At 42.5% G+C, this 15,278-nt stretch overlaps 2 protein-coding genes across 2 annotated transcripts; one reads left to right on the top strand and one right to left on the bottom strand.

The window, feature by feature from the left end:
* Positions 1-2,475: 2,475 nt before the first annotated feature.
* LOC140934432 (uncharacterized) lies at positions 2,476-2,886 on the top strand. The gene has a single exon (XM_073384058.1). The coding sequence runs from the start codon at positions 2,476-2,478 to the stop codon at positions 2,884-2,886; it is 411 nt and encodes a 136-aa protein (XP_073240159.1).
* A 9,542-nt stretch (positions 2,887-12,428) lies between these two features.
* Positions 12,429-15,275, bottom strand: LOC140934430 (uncharacterized). The gene has a single exon (XM_073384057.1). It carries the CDS (start codon positions 15,273-15,275, stop codon positions 12,429-12,431), a length of 2,847 nt encoding a protein of 948 aa, XP_073240158.1.
* Positions 15,276-15,278: the final 3 nt, after the last annotated feature.

Below are 15,278 nucleotides of genomic sequence, written 5' to 3'. Positions count from 1 at the left end.
CGGGGCTGGAACGCGTGACGAGCCCCTAAGAACATTTGTGTGGGAGGCTATACTCGACCGTGTCACGACTGAAATAAGGTACATTAGCAGTTTTACCCATGAACCTTTGTGGGTCGTGACACACACCACCTGTGTGTTACGTATCTGTTCACTGACATTCTGTGGAACAGCCGTTTTTAAAGTATTAAAGCAAAACTGAAATTTCATTTCTTCTGCTCATTTTATGCTCTTAAACAAGCATCAAAAACCACGGAGAAAATCTCTTGCTTGACCGTCGATTGATCCAAGTTGATAAGCGTGGACGTAATTTATAACTCGTGTATATAACTGTGTATTTTAAAAGCACTTGGAGGATTTGCCAGACACAATTTTATCATTCACAACTGAATCTTTGCTTGGAAACGAATTAAATTTGTCACTTTCGGGCCGTGAACGAAAGACTCTGCCGCGTTTTCCAATTCACACACGCCCAACCCCTACCCTCATCCCACAAGAAAAGTTGGACGCGTGTATCCAGAATTTTTCCGAGTTTCAACTTTGTATAGAGTAGGGGAAAGGGAGGGGGGGGGAGAGAGAGAACTGCAAGAAAATTTCGAAAAGGATGCACTGTTTTATAAGCGAATCCAGAAATGACAGAAAAACATGAATATTGTATTACTGTCCCGAGGACATTTGTTCATGATTGAAGCTAGAACGATGGACAATTACTATACCCTGCTGCGAGCAGAGGCTACATTTTCGCGGCGTGAGTGAAGTGGGTAGCAGTACGTTTCGCACGCCAGCTCACGTCGCGAAAATGTAGACTCTTCTCGTAGGGCAGACCATTACAGAAATTCCCTGAAATTTTAATTCTGTTAAATTCTGTGCGGATGTATTCTATTTCCATAGAATGAATGAATGAATGAATGAATGAATGAAAAACTTTTTTTTAAGTGTCTATGTTCTTAGCTATAAGCTAATGGGGGACACTGTAAAATAATAAGTCAAATACCAGATAAAAATCACTAAAAAGCAAAAATATAAGATTGCGTGTAGATTGTATAATTATTTACAAAATTTGTTGAAAATCTAAAACGTCTAAATATTTACAAGAGTTGAAAGGTCAACTTTCCTAATGTTCCTCTTTAACGAGTTCAAAGTTTCTATCATTCTTATGTGTCTTGGCAACTTCGACCAATTGAGAGGTCTCATATATTTTATTGAATTCCTACCAAATCTAACAGTTTCGAATCCTGGCAGTTGGAAGTCACTATTCCGTACGTTATACTGAGAGTTCTTTAAATTAAATAAATCAGGAATATTCACGGGTACGAGACTGTGCTTAACTTTAAACATCAAAGTGACAACGTCTTGTAGACGTCGATTGTACAACGTCGGTAGTTTGGCGCGGTCTAGCAGTTCTTGATAGGACGCTGATCTGGTTTTGTACACCGCTCTTAGCGCTGGCTCCTGAATCCGCACTAGCTTTCTCCGATCCGATGCATTGCAAAAGTGCCAGACTAGATGGCAGTAGGTTAGATGGGGCAGAATTGAATACTTGTAAAGTGATAGTTTAGCATTACAAGGTATGAAGTTGCGTAACCGCACTAGGACCCCTACTCTTTTACTGGCCTTAGTGCATAGTTCACTTATATGACCATAGTAAAACTCAGTTTTTCATCGATTTGAACTCCTAAAAGCTTTATTTCCCCCGTTCTCTCAATAGCATGTCCATCTACGGATATATCTTGATTATCGTTGTCTGTGTCAACATTTCTCGGGTTGATTGTTAGTAGCTGAAACTTTTCTGCTTCTTCCCCATGACATACATCTGATGGTCATTGGCGTACATACTCGGATTAGCATTATTTATATGGAATGGCATGTCATTTTGGAACAAATTCCACAGAAGGGGACCGAAAGACGAGTCTTGCTGACAGCCAAGTAACATCCTTTTCCAGTCACTTGTCACGTCTTTTATTTTCACTCTGTTAAAGAAGGTTGAGAGAATTTTGTCCAAAGCCATAAGCCTGGAGTTACTTTACAATAAGAGAATGGCAAAGAGAGTCGAAGGCTTTACTCATATCTGTAGATGTCTCTCTAATTCGATCTATACATGAGTTAAATGCTAAGGTTGCAAAGTGTTCTTTAACGTTATTATTGTATAAGAGTTAAATTAACTCGGTTAGAGGTGATTGCTGTAATAGGACACGGCATTACAATGTTATGACAAATAAAAGGGGTTCCTGCGTAGCATTTGTGTGTTAAACAGTTAAGTTTCATTTGTTGCCTAAGATACACAAACCTGGCAACTCTGGACGACCAGTTGCCTCCGCTTGCTCATGTCCTACAGAGAATTTAGCTTTGTATCTCGACAAGGTAACAGCTCCCTTCGTACGCGGCTTGGAGAGTTACGTGAAAGACACCACCCATATTCTGAACATACTAGACTCTTTTCGTTTCAGCAACGACGGGGGGCAGAGTTTGGTGTTCACAATGGACATCAAATCACTGTATACAGTCATCCCAAATGATGAAGGTCTAGTGTCGCTAAAATATTTCCTAGACAAGAGGGAGGTCAAAGACCCACCAACTGATACCCTTGTTCGCATGGCGGAATTGCTGCTGACCCTCAACACCTTTGAGTTCAACGGCGATTATTACAAGCAAGTAGGCGGCGTGGCAATGGGTAGCAGATTAGGGCCAAACTACTCATGCCTCTTCGTTGGCTATGTCGAAGAGAGGATGTTAGCCGAATACACTGGTAGGAAGCCTGATCCGTATAAGAGATACATGGACAACGTGGCGGGCGCAGCCTCGGGCAGTGAGCAAGACCTACAGCAGTTTCTTGATTTTGCTTCGAAGTACCATCCTAAGCTTGTCTATACGTGGTCTATCTCGTCTTAAAAACTCCCGTTCCAGGACATTTATATAACACCCCGTGACGACCGCAGATCGAGACACTGACAGCCATTCATATCTGAAATTCGGGTAGTCACATCCATCCAAGTGTAAATTGTCCATACCATATACCGTATTTATTCGAATAAGCGCCAAACCTCGAATTAGCGCCCATCCTAAAGGCAGAAAATGTTAATAAGCGCCCAGCCTCGAATAAGCGCCCACCCCACCCCACTTCCTCCCACAAAAACTTCAATAAGATATAATAAGAGACCCTCCCGAAGACGGAGTTTTCTTCAGGGTAGCATTGTACAGAAACCTTGCTTTGTTACATCTTCGCTTTTTGTTATTAGCATTTACTGTTTTGTTGCAAAATATACAACTACACTTACTGAAAATGGTGAAAATTTAATAAGTGCCCAGGGCGGTTAATCGAATAAATACGGTAGTAAGTTTCTACGGCTGCGAAAGATCTGCAGTGAGGACGACGTTTTTCAAAATGAGGCCACAACCGTGCAGGCTTTTTTTGCTGCACGTGGCTACCCCCATGACCTAATTACAAGAGCACGTCTCCAAGAGGAAGAAAACAGAGGGCTGACCCATTAGTCACCACCCCGGGTAGTAACTTCTCTGCGGCCGACCTACTCCCACTGGTCATTACATACCAACCCAAGAACATCGCCGTCTGCAATATCCTACTGCGAAATTATTCCATTCTATGGGATGACGATACCACCAAGGTCGCTTTTGACGAACCGCCGCTTAAAGCCTTCCGTCGGGCTAAAAACCTGAAAGATCTCGTTCATAGCTCCATACTGCAGGTTCTCCAACGTCAGATAGGCACTTAACCTTGTAACAGACGTGACTGCCGGACCTGTCCCTTCATTAACTCCTCTGACCGCATTACCACTACACAAGGGCAGATCAAAATATCAGGTTTTTTTACGTGCATCACCAGCCAGCTGATCTATTGTATTTCGTGCCGCAAATGCCGTGGGGTTGTTTACATAGGAGAGACAGGCCGTAGACTTGGCGACCGTTTTCGGGAGAACCGGCGGACTTCATAAAGAAGAAAGTGGCCCTGCAGGTGCCTGCCCATTTTGCGGGAATGGACCACCTGGTGGAGGACATGCAGGTAGCCGTAATTAGAGCTGGTCTACCCGAACAAGGCAAAAGAAGCCGCGAGGAGATGCGATTTATTCATAATTTTGGCCCCCTCGCTCCTGGTGGACTCAATCAAGATTTCTCTTTCACGTGCTTTGCGCGCGCGCACACTCGCTTGTTTTACGCGCGCATTTTCAAGTCTTAAAATTTTCCTTTATATCGAACTCACATGTTTTCCCTGATGAAGGCAGCATTGCCGAAACGTTGGACTTTTATTTGCAATTATCAGCGTTTAACCAACCACCTTCTCACTTTTATTACAATGTTATTGTCTGATGTAGAACTTCAAAATTATTGTGGTCAGTGCTTCAGCTATTCTCCCTGTGGTCATTTTTACATAAGTTGGTATGCAGACCTTATTGCCCCGGCAGGGTTCAGGTCCAGAGGCCGGAATTTGAGCAGGCACCCTAAATTCCCCTGCTTAGAGAAGTACTGTTTTTTTTCGTCCTATTGATAATATGTGAAATCTTCTCGATTTGAAGAAACTAGACGCGTAAGGTGGTCCCATTTAGTTTTTGAGCATGCGCACAAGGTTATGGACTTCGTTGCACGCCTGGCTTTGGTCCAGTACCTGTGACCACTGTTGCGCTTACCAACTAATTTGCATTTAAAATAGGAAATCTCGCCAGGGTGACATTTAGCACTTACGCGACGGGTGCAAGGCTCACTTCTTCATAGGGCAAGAGCCTAGTGAACCGGTCATTTCCGCCCTTGCACCCGTCGTGTAAGTACTAATTGTCACCCTCGCAAGGTTTCCAATTTCCAATGCAAACTACCAGTAGCCGTTGGTTAGGAAGTGCGGGCGAAACCGCTTTCATTTGAATGTGAATGCCCTTTAGTTATAGTGTCAAAAAAAGGAATCTTCCCGAATCATGAAAACTGGATTGAACAACACAGTGAACAAGGCTCATATTTAATTCAACGATTTTATGCGTAGTTACTTGGATACAATTAGGCGGCGAATGGTAAGGAGCGAGGAGAGACGTTTGTATTCGCCGGCAAAGATACATTGAAACAGTAAGGCGTGAAACTAGTAAAGCATATATATAGTCATGCACGAAGTGTTATTATTCATCGAATATTCAATCAATGTTTAATGACCAAAGGCCGTTGATATTAAATAGAAAAATTGCCACTGGAGTTTAAAACTTATTGAAGCTTTCGGATGAAAAGCAACGTAACAGGCTTGAAAACGTATAAAAATATAAGAACCATGCACTGTAGTGAAACTTGAATAAACTTAATTTACATTGATTTCTAGACTTTGCTAGCATTCGTATCTTACTGAAGACTTGCCCTGCACTAAGCTGAGGTCTGGCTCTACTTTCATTTTCCTGGATAAATAAATTCCGGGCTGGCAAGGCGAATCGAAACGTCACCCTTTTAGTACAGTAATTGTGTACCTAAATTATGTGTGCTTGCGAATCAAATGTCATAGTGATCGTTGCATCACTTCCATGTACATTCACGTGATTACCGTGACATCAGACAGACCTTAAAATCAACACCAGGGCCTCCGCGGCCACATACCATGCATCTTAGTCAGTACACCACAGGCATTCCAAGAATGTGGACAGGTTCGGAAAAAAATCGATATACAATTTAAAGAGTGCCGCTGACCAAGAAGGGCAGCGGGCTCCTTTTGTCGCCAGCAATTACTTGGTAAGCGAAACAGTGGTCACAGGTAGTGGACGAAAGCCATAAGCTAGTGCCTCGAAGACTAGCGCAAATAGCTCGATTTGATGGAGATATCAGCAGCTGTTTTCTAGCTGATCTCCCAGAAAGAAAGAGGAGGTTTACCTCTTGGGCAGGAGCTGAAAAATTTTCCAGCGAATTTGAATTTCGGCGAAAAAAACCCGCCATTTTTGTTGCAACTGCTCCAGGACCCTGCCAGATCGAAATGACCAGCCTTGACTTCGTATTGTGAAGGGAGTAGCAGTGGTTATGCAATGATTAGAGTTATGGACAAACCGGTCTTCTATAAAAGTTGGTATCAAATGGGCATTTCTCAGGTGAATCAAATCGTTTAGGAACAACCAAGTACTTTCTTGTCACCAACAGAATTTGAAAAAAAGTTTCATACAAAGGTTTGCCCTTTGACATTCTATGGAATGACATCTACCCTCCGAGAGCTCTGGAAAAATCAAAAACTACAAAGTGTACTACTAAACTGTAAAGAACAAGAGTCTTTCACAACCGCCTTTTTAAAATCGAAAAAGCCCAGCAGACTAGCTTATCAAAAACTGGTGGAATTAAAATGTAAATTTCTAGTCAGGAGAAATGGAGCAAATTTTTCCCAGAAGCTCGTGATTCAATCTGGCATAACGCATATATGACCGCTTTTAAATGTACCAAAAGCACCAAACTGACTGAATTTCAATTTAGATTCCTTCATCAAACTTTGGCAACAAACGTATCTTTCGTCGAAATGGGATACAAAGACGACATTAAGGGTTCATTTTGCCATGAAGAAGCTGAAAACTTCATGCATCTTTTCTGGTTCTGCAGCAAAATAGAACTTTTCTGGAAACACCTTATTGCCTTTCTAAAGGATCGTAAACTTTTATCCAACGACTATCTCCTTAACAGTCTTGTCGTCTTGGGTCTGATGCCTGGTACTTCCAAAAACAAAGCCGCAATTGACTTCGTTCTGTTACTTGCGAGATTCTACATTTGGCTTTGCAGAAGCAAAGGAAATATTCCAACTATTGAAAATTTTAAGCCTTTTTTAAAACAATATAATAAAGAAATTGGACCTTTCCCTCTTTAGTAACCTTTTACCAGTTTGGGGTCTCTCGCTCTTTTTACACTTTCCTTCCTACCAGACATTCCCTTCCTATTTTCCTCGCTTCAACATTCAAAGTATATAAAGCTAAATTTCAGTGAATCAGCAGAGAAAGATATCTCTTTTTTCTCCTTTGAGTTAGAACTACAGTTAACTAAAATTTACCATACTTCCCCGCCCCCTTTATTTTCTGGTTTTTTGTAGCGTATGGAATCCGTATTGTAACAAGTGCAAGTAGCTGTTTTTTTTTGTATATATGTAAAGTGTGGAGTATAGCACTGTTAGTGTGTTAGTAGCTTAGGTATCTCATTGTAAGTAAGTATTGCAAGTTTTGTATTGTAAGTAGAGTATAGTATTGTTAGTAGCGTAAGTATCTCACATTGTAAATAAGTATTTTTTTGTAAGTAGAGTATAGTTTTGTTAGTAGCGTAAGTACCATACATTGTTTGTAAGTAAGTATTGTAAGTAAGTACTTTGTAATTGAAAGTGTTTTAATTGAATTTAAAAAAATCACTAAAAAGACAAACAGAAACCAAAACACAGTCGAATACATCGCAGGTAGGTCTTTCTAATTCATTTAATTGAGAGACAAATAATATTTAAGGTTATAGTATGTTGTCCAGTATCTAGCTACTTCAGTTTAACATTGCAATAACAGCTAATTTATACAACAGGATAAATTGGAGTTAATGTGATAACCATAAACCCGCCCTTACCAGTAGTGGAATCAGCTCACTTCCTTTCAGGGGTCACTTCCTGCATGCGACCCCTGTCACACTAATTGTTTCGCTCAGCCAATTAGATGCCAGCTATCACATGTACAGTTGATGCCTATATTTTCGCGCCTAGCTCTTCAAAATAGCACTTCATATTCTTCTCTTCGTGGAACAAAATGTTTGTTACTTATAGCCTGGATTTTTTCTTCATGAATTGGAATTTTTCCTAAGCTGTAATGACGAGATCACCGTTTAGGAAGGGCTACCTTGATCTTCCAACTGCATACAAGCCTTACGCGTTTGAGTTTTTCTGGATAGACCTTCCACAAAGAGATGTTGCACCGCCGCTCTTGCTCAAACTCCGTCCTTGGAACATTGATCTACAATAGTGCAACCCTCCTCTCGAATGTGGCTGCTTTCTCCTCTTCTTGAACTTTCGATATCCTCTCGCATGTACCGTCACTTTAGCCGTTTTGACTCTCTCGGCTGGCACTTCACAGTCAAGGTTCCTCCGCAGCAAATCATCTTAGCCCAGTGTGTCTTCCTTTGGGATCAGAGTTGCTCTCTCATGATTCAGGTGCGGTATTTTTCTGGTTTATCGATAGTTAACTTAATATTCTTATTCTATTGTGCCTCGAACGACATCTGTTTCTGTAATATTCCTGAATATTGTGTGCATGTGACTGTACTGAGCGCTTTGAGCCATGGAAAGTTATTTTTGATTCCACCTACTGTATTATGAAGAAGGACTTGGCGCTGCGGCCTCTAAAATTCACTTTATTCAAGTCCCGGGGACTCAAGTATGCATGTCCGTGCGTTTATTATGCTCTTACTATGGAGTAAGAAAGAATACAGACTGTTAAAATCAAATCTGTGACGATTGGGTCTTCAAGGTTTTTTCAAATAATGGATTGAATTTCAGTTTCAATTGTTTATTCTCATCTAACATATTATGAGTTGGGAATGATACATGACAGAAAATTATCAAGGTCGGTTTCATGCTTCGCACATGCAGACTGCTCCCTTAAAAAGGCGCGTTTTACAGTATTCGAAAAATCAGAAATTTCCTTCGTCCTCCGGATCATAAAGAGGAATTATAAGCTAAGATTTTCAGGGATTACCACCTCTCAGGGCCTGGGGATTAGGACCCCAGAGAGAGGATTAGGACCTCTCTTTACCCTGGTTGTTGTGTTGTTGTTGCGTGATAATGTTCTTATTGGGCGAGTCCTCTCGTTGTTGTGGTTGTCCCCAGGGGGCCTGGCAATTAGGATCCCAGAGAGAGGATTAGGACCTCTCTGTAGCCTGGGGACCTGATGGCTTGTTGTGGTTGTCCCCAGGGGGCCTGGGAATTAGGATCCCAGAGAGAGGATTAGGACCTCTCTGTAGCCTGGGGACTTCATGGACCCACGGAAAGGAGTGAGAGGATTACCACCTTTCAGGGCCTGGGGATCAGGACCCCAGAGAGAGGATAAGGACCTCTCTTTAGCCTGGTTGTTGTGTTGTTGTTGCGTGATAATGGTCTCATTGGGTGACTCCTCTCTTTCGGAGCTAACCTTTCTTGTTGTGGTTGTCCCCCGGGGGCCTGGGAATGTACTGTTGTCAATGTTTCAATAATTGGGTTGAAACCATAAATTATACAGTTACTTTTAGTAGCTTACAAACAACAACCATTAGCATGTGTATTCTGATTTATCGATAAGGAATTGTTTTAAATTTTGTCAATATATATTGGGTTCTCACATCTCAGTATCTGGCCCCGACTTGATAGATACACCAGTTGCATCCAGTTTGTGTAATTGGTCAATTGATTGTGCTTATTTAGAGACTGATCCTTTGTTTTGTTCTTTGTTATTGCATAGCTCCTCATTTGCTAGGGAGGAAGTCTTGAAATTGGCCCCTGACCAATTTGTTGCTGTTCCTGGTTAAGTCCTCAGCTGATACCTCGTCGATGGGACATTTGCCCAGTCTAATCTTACACGCAATGTTCAAGTACCATGTGACCATTGTTTCAAATAACATTTGACTCTGGAAATAGCCCTACAATTCCTGTTGTTCGTCTATGGGGAATACCCCTTCGGGGTATTTGTGGGGATGAAGTGCTCCCATACAGGCCACACTTTTCCCCATAGACTCTCGTTACTCCTTAAACCGGGGAATTAGACATCTAGAGAGGTCTTTCCACCTCTCCAGTACCCAAGGGGGATTATCACCTCCACTCACAACCTTAGGGGATTATCAACCCTTAGAGAGGATTATCACCTAGCTTCTCACTATCCTGGAGGATTATAACTCCCTAGAGAGGATTATCACCTCTCCCCTTGTAGATTTGGGACTGTTACACCAATACGTAGAGAAAAGTGACCTGCTGTCCATATTCGGAGTACTTCATCCCTTACCCCTTTTCCCCATAATAATTCTGGTCTAGTTACTTGCTTTTATCTAAGGGGTTATGGGTTAAGAGCATTAAAACTAATTTATATAACAGGATAAATTGGAGTTAATGTGATAACCATAAACCCGCCCTTACCAGTAGTGGAATCAGCTCACTTCCTTTCAGGGGTCACACTAATTATTTCGCTCAGCCAATTAGATGCCAGCTATCACATGTACAGTTGATGCCTATATTTTCGCGCCTAGCTCAGCAAAATATCACTTCATATTCTTCTCTTCGTGGAACAAAATCCCATCCCACTCTCCCTTATTACTGCTTGATTCTCTCTTCTGGTTTCCTTAAGGTTTTATATGTGGTCTGTTCTCTTGCTTAAAAATTTAAGAAGCTGCTTATACTTTTTGCAGTCATACGAACTACTGATCTTTGTTGTTTACACTTTGAATCAATTGGCAGTTGTCAAGAAGATATGGCAGAAAAGAGGTGGGGTTTCTACTGAGGGGTAGAATGAATCCCAGGCCAGTCAAAGTGAACAGAGAAAACCTTACAACAACCTAGGAGTTAACCTACCTTGGCAGCATTCTCAGACATGATAGCGGAGCTGGCAACGACATCAAGAATGAATCGCCTCGGCAAGGCCAGAAATGCCTTGAGAATGATGAACATCGACGTTTGGAAGTCATCCCAGTACAGCACCAAGACCAAAGTAAGACTGTACAAGAGCTGTGTACCTTTCACCCTACTGTACGGCTCGAAATGCTGGAGGATGACGAATTGTGACTTGAACAAGTTGTTCACCTTTTACACAAAGAACATCAGAAGGATCCTGCGTATTTTCTGGCCTGAGGCCATTCCAACAAACAACTTCTCGCCCGCTGTAACCAAGAGAGCATGGAGACCATCATCATGCGAAGGCAATGGAGATGGATCGCACATGTCACCCGCAGAGAGTAGGGCAGCATCATTTGCACAGCTCTACATTGGGCACCAGAAGGAAAACGAAAGCGGGGACGACCCAAGAACACCTAGCCTCGGACTGTGGAAGGGGAGCTCAAGACCCTACAGCACGCCCAATGGAGCCATTCAGAAGCTGGACAGAGAACAGACTGGAGTGGCGTTCCTTTGTTGTTGCCCTACATGCTTGACGGTATTCACGGGCATGAGTGAGTGAGTGATGAGGAAAGACAGTTTAATTTTTGTGCCCTTGTTTTTATCGCGAAATTAATATTTTTGCAGCGTTCCTATGTTTCCCAGAATCCGGGAAGCCGGCTCAGTATCACAACGTAATTATACGTAAATTTCGACAGGCAAGCGACTTAGAAGCTCCTCTTGCACTTGGAAAGTAGTCTGGAATTCGATTCCAAAAGTATAAACCGACATGGGAACCTAGCATCGTGAAACAAAACCTAACAAAACCTCCCAGTCGATTGATGGTGTGACAATGTGACGGGAAATGCCCGTTTGTGTACGGAATTTGTAGGGTATAAACAATTCACTCCTTTAAAATCACCTTTTAAACAAGCCTTTTACTATGTGTGGCTGCCGACGACCCAAACAAACAAACAAACGAGAAACGAAACTTCGAGGGGTGTGTCTCAGCAGGTTAGGTTAGGGACTATTTTACGGGTCGGCAAAACAGGAAAACCACGGAAAACCAAAGGTGACGGTTAACGGTGATTTAATTCCAAATTCCAAAATCTATTGACCAAAGATTGACCGTAAACTGAAATAACAATACAAAAATCTCTATCAATTTTGGCGGAAGGGCGATACTAAGACAAATAACGCGTAATCAATAAACTAAAGCTTGAAAACGGTAATAAAGCGATTCTTTGACGATTAGGTCGATAACAAGACGGTAAAGTCTAATTAAAGGCTACATAAACTTAAATTAGACAATAATTCCATAAATCTGATCTTAATCCTTGTACTATAAAGCAAAAGTGTGGGCGTTGCTCTAACGGGCGTTCAAATCCGCTTTTCGGTCATGAAACAATTATAAATCAATTAAGCTTAAATCTGTATACTTGTACAGTAACATTCGTGTACTTTTGCCCACAAACTAAAGAACGAAACTAAACAAAAGAAATAACAAAAGAAATCACTTACATATCGGTCCCGCTTGTACCAAAGGTTAAAACAAACCACAAAACGATGTTACGACGCGAATCCTACTTGACTTTTCCTGACCAAAAGGACGCTAACGCGCGCTTTTATACCCGCGTGGGGACGCCGAAATATCTCATTACAAAACCAATAGAAAATCAGGTAAACATTGTAACTACGCTAGTAACTAGGATCAAAGCATGAAAATCACGAAGTCAATGAAAGGTATTGTTCTTATGTCTTGTCCTTTACATGGCTCCCCTGAAATAATCATATTATTTCACTAAATCAACTAAAAAATCAACTTAATGTTCATATAATCGTGTTTTCTTTCAAAGTTCAGTTCAATGTTCAAGGCTCCTTGGCGGGGAATTACCCCGGAACTCACTTAATTCTCAACTTGCATCAGCAGTACCAGCTTGTGGATCGGTCGGTCAAAGTACCGTAACTGACCAGTTCTCTTTCCCTTGGAATCGAGGCAGCTATCCGCAAGAACTACCTGGACTTTTCGTACTTGCCCATCTGCACTAGGGTAAACAGCTGATACACGTGCTAACGGCCAAGCATTACGAGGTAGGCTCTCATCCTTCATGATTACAACATCATCCACTTGTAAATCTCTGCTTGGGCGTGTCCACTTCCGACGTTCTTGTAAACTAAGTAGGAACTCTTTTCTCCAGCGTGACCAAAACTCGTTCGCCAAATGTTGGACTCGCCTCCAACGCTTCCTGCAATATACGTCTGCTGGCTGAAAGACACCTGGTGGAGCAAGAACAACTTTTGACTTCATCGTTAGCAGCTGGCTCGGGGTCAAAGGACTTGGAGAATCTGGGTCTGAAATCTGGTTTACTGTCAAGGGTCGGCTGTTAACAATCGCTTCTGCCTCACACATCAGAGTCCTAAGAGACTCGTCGTCTAATTGTCGCCCGTTATTGTTTAACAGCGATGAGAGAACGCTCCGAACGGTTCTTATTTGGCGTTCCCACACACCTCCCATGTGACTCGCTGCTGGGACATTCATTTTGAAGGAAAACCAATCGCACTGCTCTTCTAATAGCTTTGCTTTAATTCTTTCTTGGTCCATTTCACCTAACGCTTGTGCAAGTTCTTTACGAGCTCCTACAAAGTTGGTTCCCTGGTCACTTCTTAGCTGGCGGATGGGTCCTCGCCGACTGATAAATCGTCTAAGGGAATTGATAAATGAATCTGTGTCGATGGAGTTAGATGTTTCAAGGTGTATAGCCCTCGAAGCCATACAAGTGAACAAAACACCATAACGCTTCAGCTCCTTCCGGCCATCTTTAACGATAAAGGGACCAAAATAGTCGACGGCGCAGTAGGTAAAGGGAGGGGCAGTCTCTAAACGGTCTTCTGGGAGGTCTGACATTCTTTGTTCTTGAACTGCTCCACGTAGTTTCTTGCACTTGACACAGGACGAGATTATGCTACTGACCGCAATTGAACCACTTATTATCCAAACTCCATTCGATCGTACTTCATTCAGCGTCATGGTCTTGCCTTGGTGACTTGTGCGTTCGTGAAAATACCTGACAATGAGCGTGGTAACGTGGTTATTTCTTGGAAGTATGATGGGAAACTTCATGTCATCTGACAGACTTGCACGTCTGAGACGTCCACCAACTCGCAAAATTCCATCTTCATCAACAAAAGGATCGAGCTTGTACAGTGAGCTGTAAGTCTTTAAGTTAGTTTTCCTCTGTTGCGCAAAGACTCTACTGTTAGGGTCCGGATTCTTCCGCTTTATCTGCTTCAAGACGTCCAACTCCTCCTTGAATGCGCTTGTCTGTACTGCACGAATGATCGCGCGTTCTGCGCTCTCTAAATCAGTGACTTTTACTTCTCGTGTCAATTCTTCTTTACATTGCATCTTCTGTACTCGTGCTCTTAAACTTCTTATGTAACGTATACACAGAGCAATTGCTCGTTTCGCGCGATACCAGTCGGAGAAGTACTTCACTCTCTCACACAAGCTTGTTTTCTCTGAATCTACTTTGACGATTTGTGTGGTTGCCATGGTAACATGTTTCTTGACTTCGGGGTCATTATTCTGGAGATCAAAGGTACCTTCACTATGATCCTGGCTTATTGGCCACTGGTCTTCAGTCTTCCAAAGAAAGGCAGGTCCGTTGATCCAACGAGAATGTAACAACTCTTGAGACTTTACACCTCGCGAAGCCTCATCTGCAGGGTTCTGTTTTGATTCGACGTGGTTCCACTGTTCAGCTGAAGTGCTATTTTGAATTTCTTGAACTCTGTTAGCCACGAATACATGAAATCGCCTACTTTCATTGCTTATGTATCCAAGGACCACTTTGCTATCTGTCCAAAAGTACTCTTGGTCAATTTGATAACTCAATTCCCGACGCAAATGCTGGCTAATCCTCACAGAACAAACAGCGGCCGTGAGTTCCAGTCTCGGTACGGTTACAGGTTTGAGGGGGGCAACTCTCGATTTTCCCATGACTAAGGTGCAGTGAATCCTTTGCTGCTCATCAAGCATTCTCACATAACTACACTGACCGTAGCCTTTTACCCTTGCGTCTGAGAAGTGGTGGAGCTCAGTGCGCACAACAGGACCAAAGTTTTCGGGCTTGTAACATCTCGAAATTGAAATTTGCTGCAAATTTAACAGGTCTGCTTTCCACTTCTGCCACTTGGTCTTTATATCGTCAGGTATCGGGTCATCCCAGCTTACATCAAGGCGGCATAACTCTTGAAGTATTGACTTCCCGTCTAACAAGAGCGGAGCAACGAAGCCAAGTGGGTCAAAAATCGAACTTATCGTAGAAAGTATTCCTCTTCTAGTGCACGGCTTGTCCTGTAAGACGATGTTAAACTGAAAGCAGTCAGACTCAATACACCACTGCACACCAAGAGCACGTTCTAAGGGAAGCGAATCGAGGTCCAAATCGAGCTCTTTAACGCCATCTGCTTTATCTGACTCTGGTATTCTTCTGATGACGTCTTTACTATTCGACACGAATTTATGAAGGTTGAAACCTCCACTCTTGCACATTTGCTTCACATCTGAAATGAGCGTTACAGCTTCATCGATTGAGTGAACAGACTTGAGACCGTCATCAACGTAGAAGTCGTTTCGAAGACAATCTGCGGCAGCAACACCAAATTCACTCTCATAGTCATTCGCAGTGGACTTCAAAGCAAAATTCGCACACCCAGGCGATGAAGTGGCTCCAAACAAATGAACGGCCATTCT

The sequence above is a fragment of the Porites lutea genome, chromosome 4 (genome assembly GCF_958299795.1).
Source record: "Porites lutea chromosome 4, jaPorLute2.1, whole genome shotgun sequence".
Taxonomy (NCBI): Eukaryota; Metazoa; Cnidaria; class Anthozoa; order Scleractinia; family Poritidae; genus Porites; species Porites lutea.
The sequence above is the reverse complement of the archived record's forward strand: the minus strand, read 5'-3'. Positions and strand labels throughout refer to the sequence as shown.

Bases quoted from the DNA above. Each gene is read 5' to 3' on its own strand.
- LOC140934432 (XM_073384058.1), top strand. From the start codon at position 2,476: ATGGACATCAAATCACTGTATACAGTCATCCCAAATGATGAAGGTCTA.
- LOC140934430 (XM_073384057.1), bottom strand. From the start codon at position 15,275: ATGGCCGTTCATTTGTTTGGAGCCACTTCATCGCCTGGGTGTGCGAAT.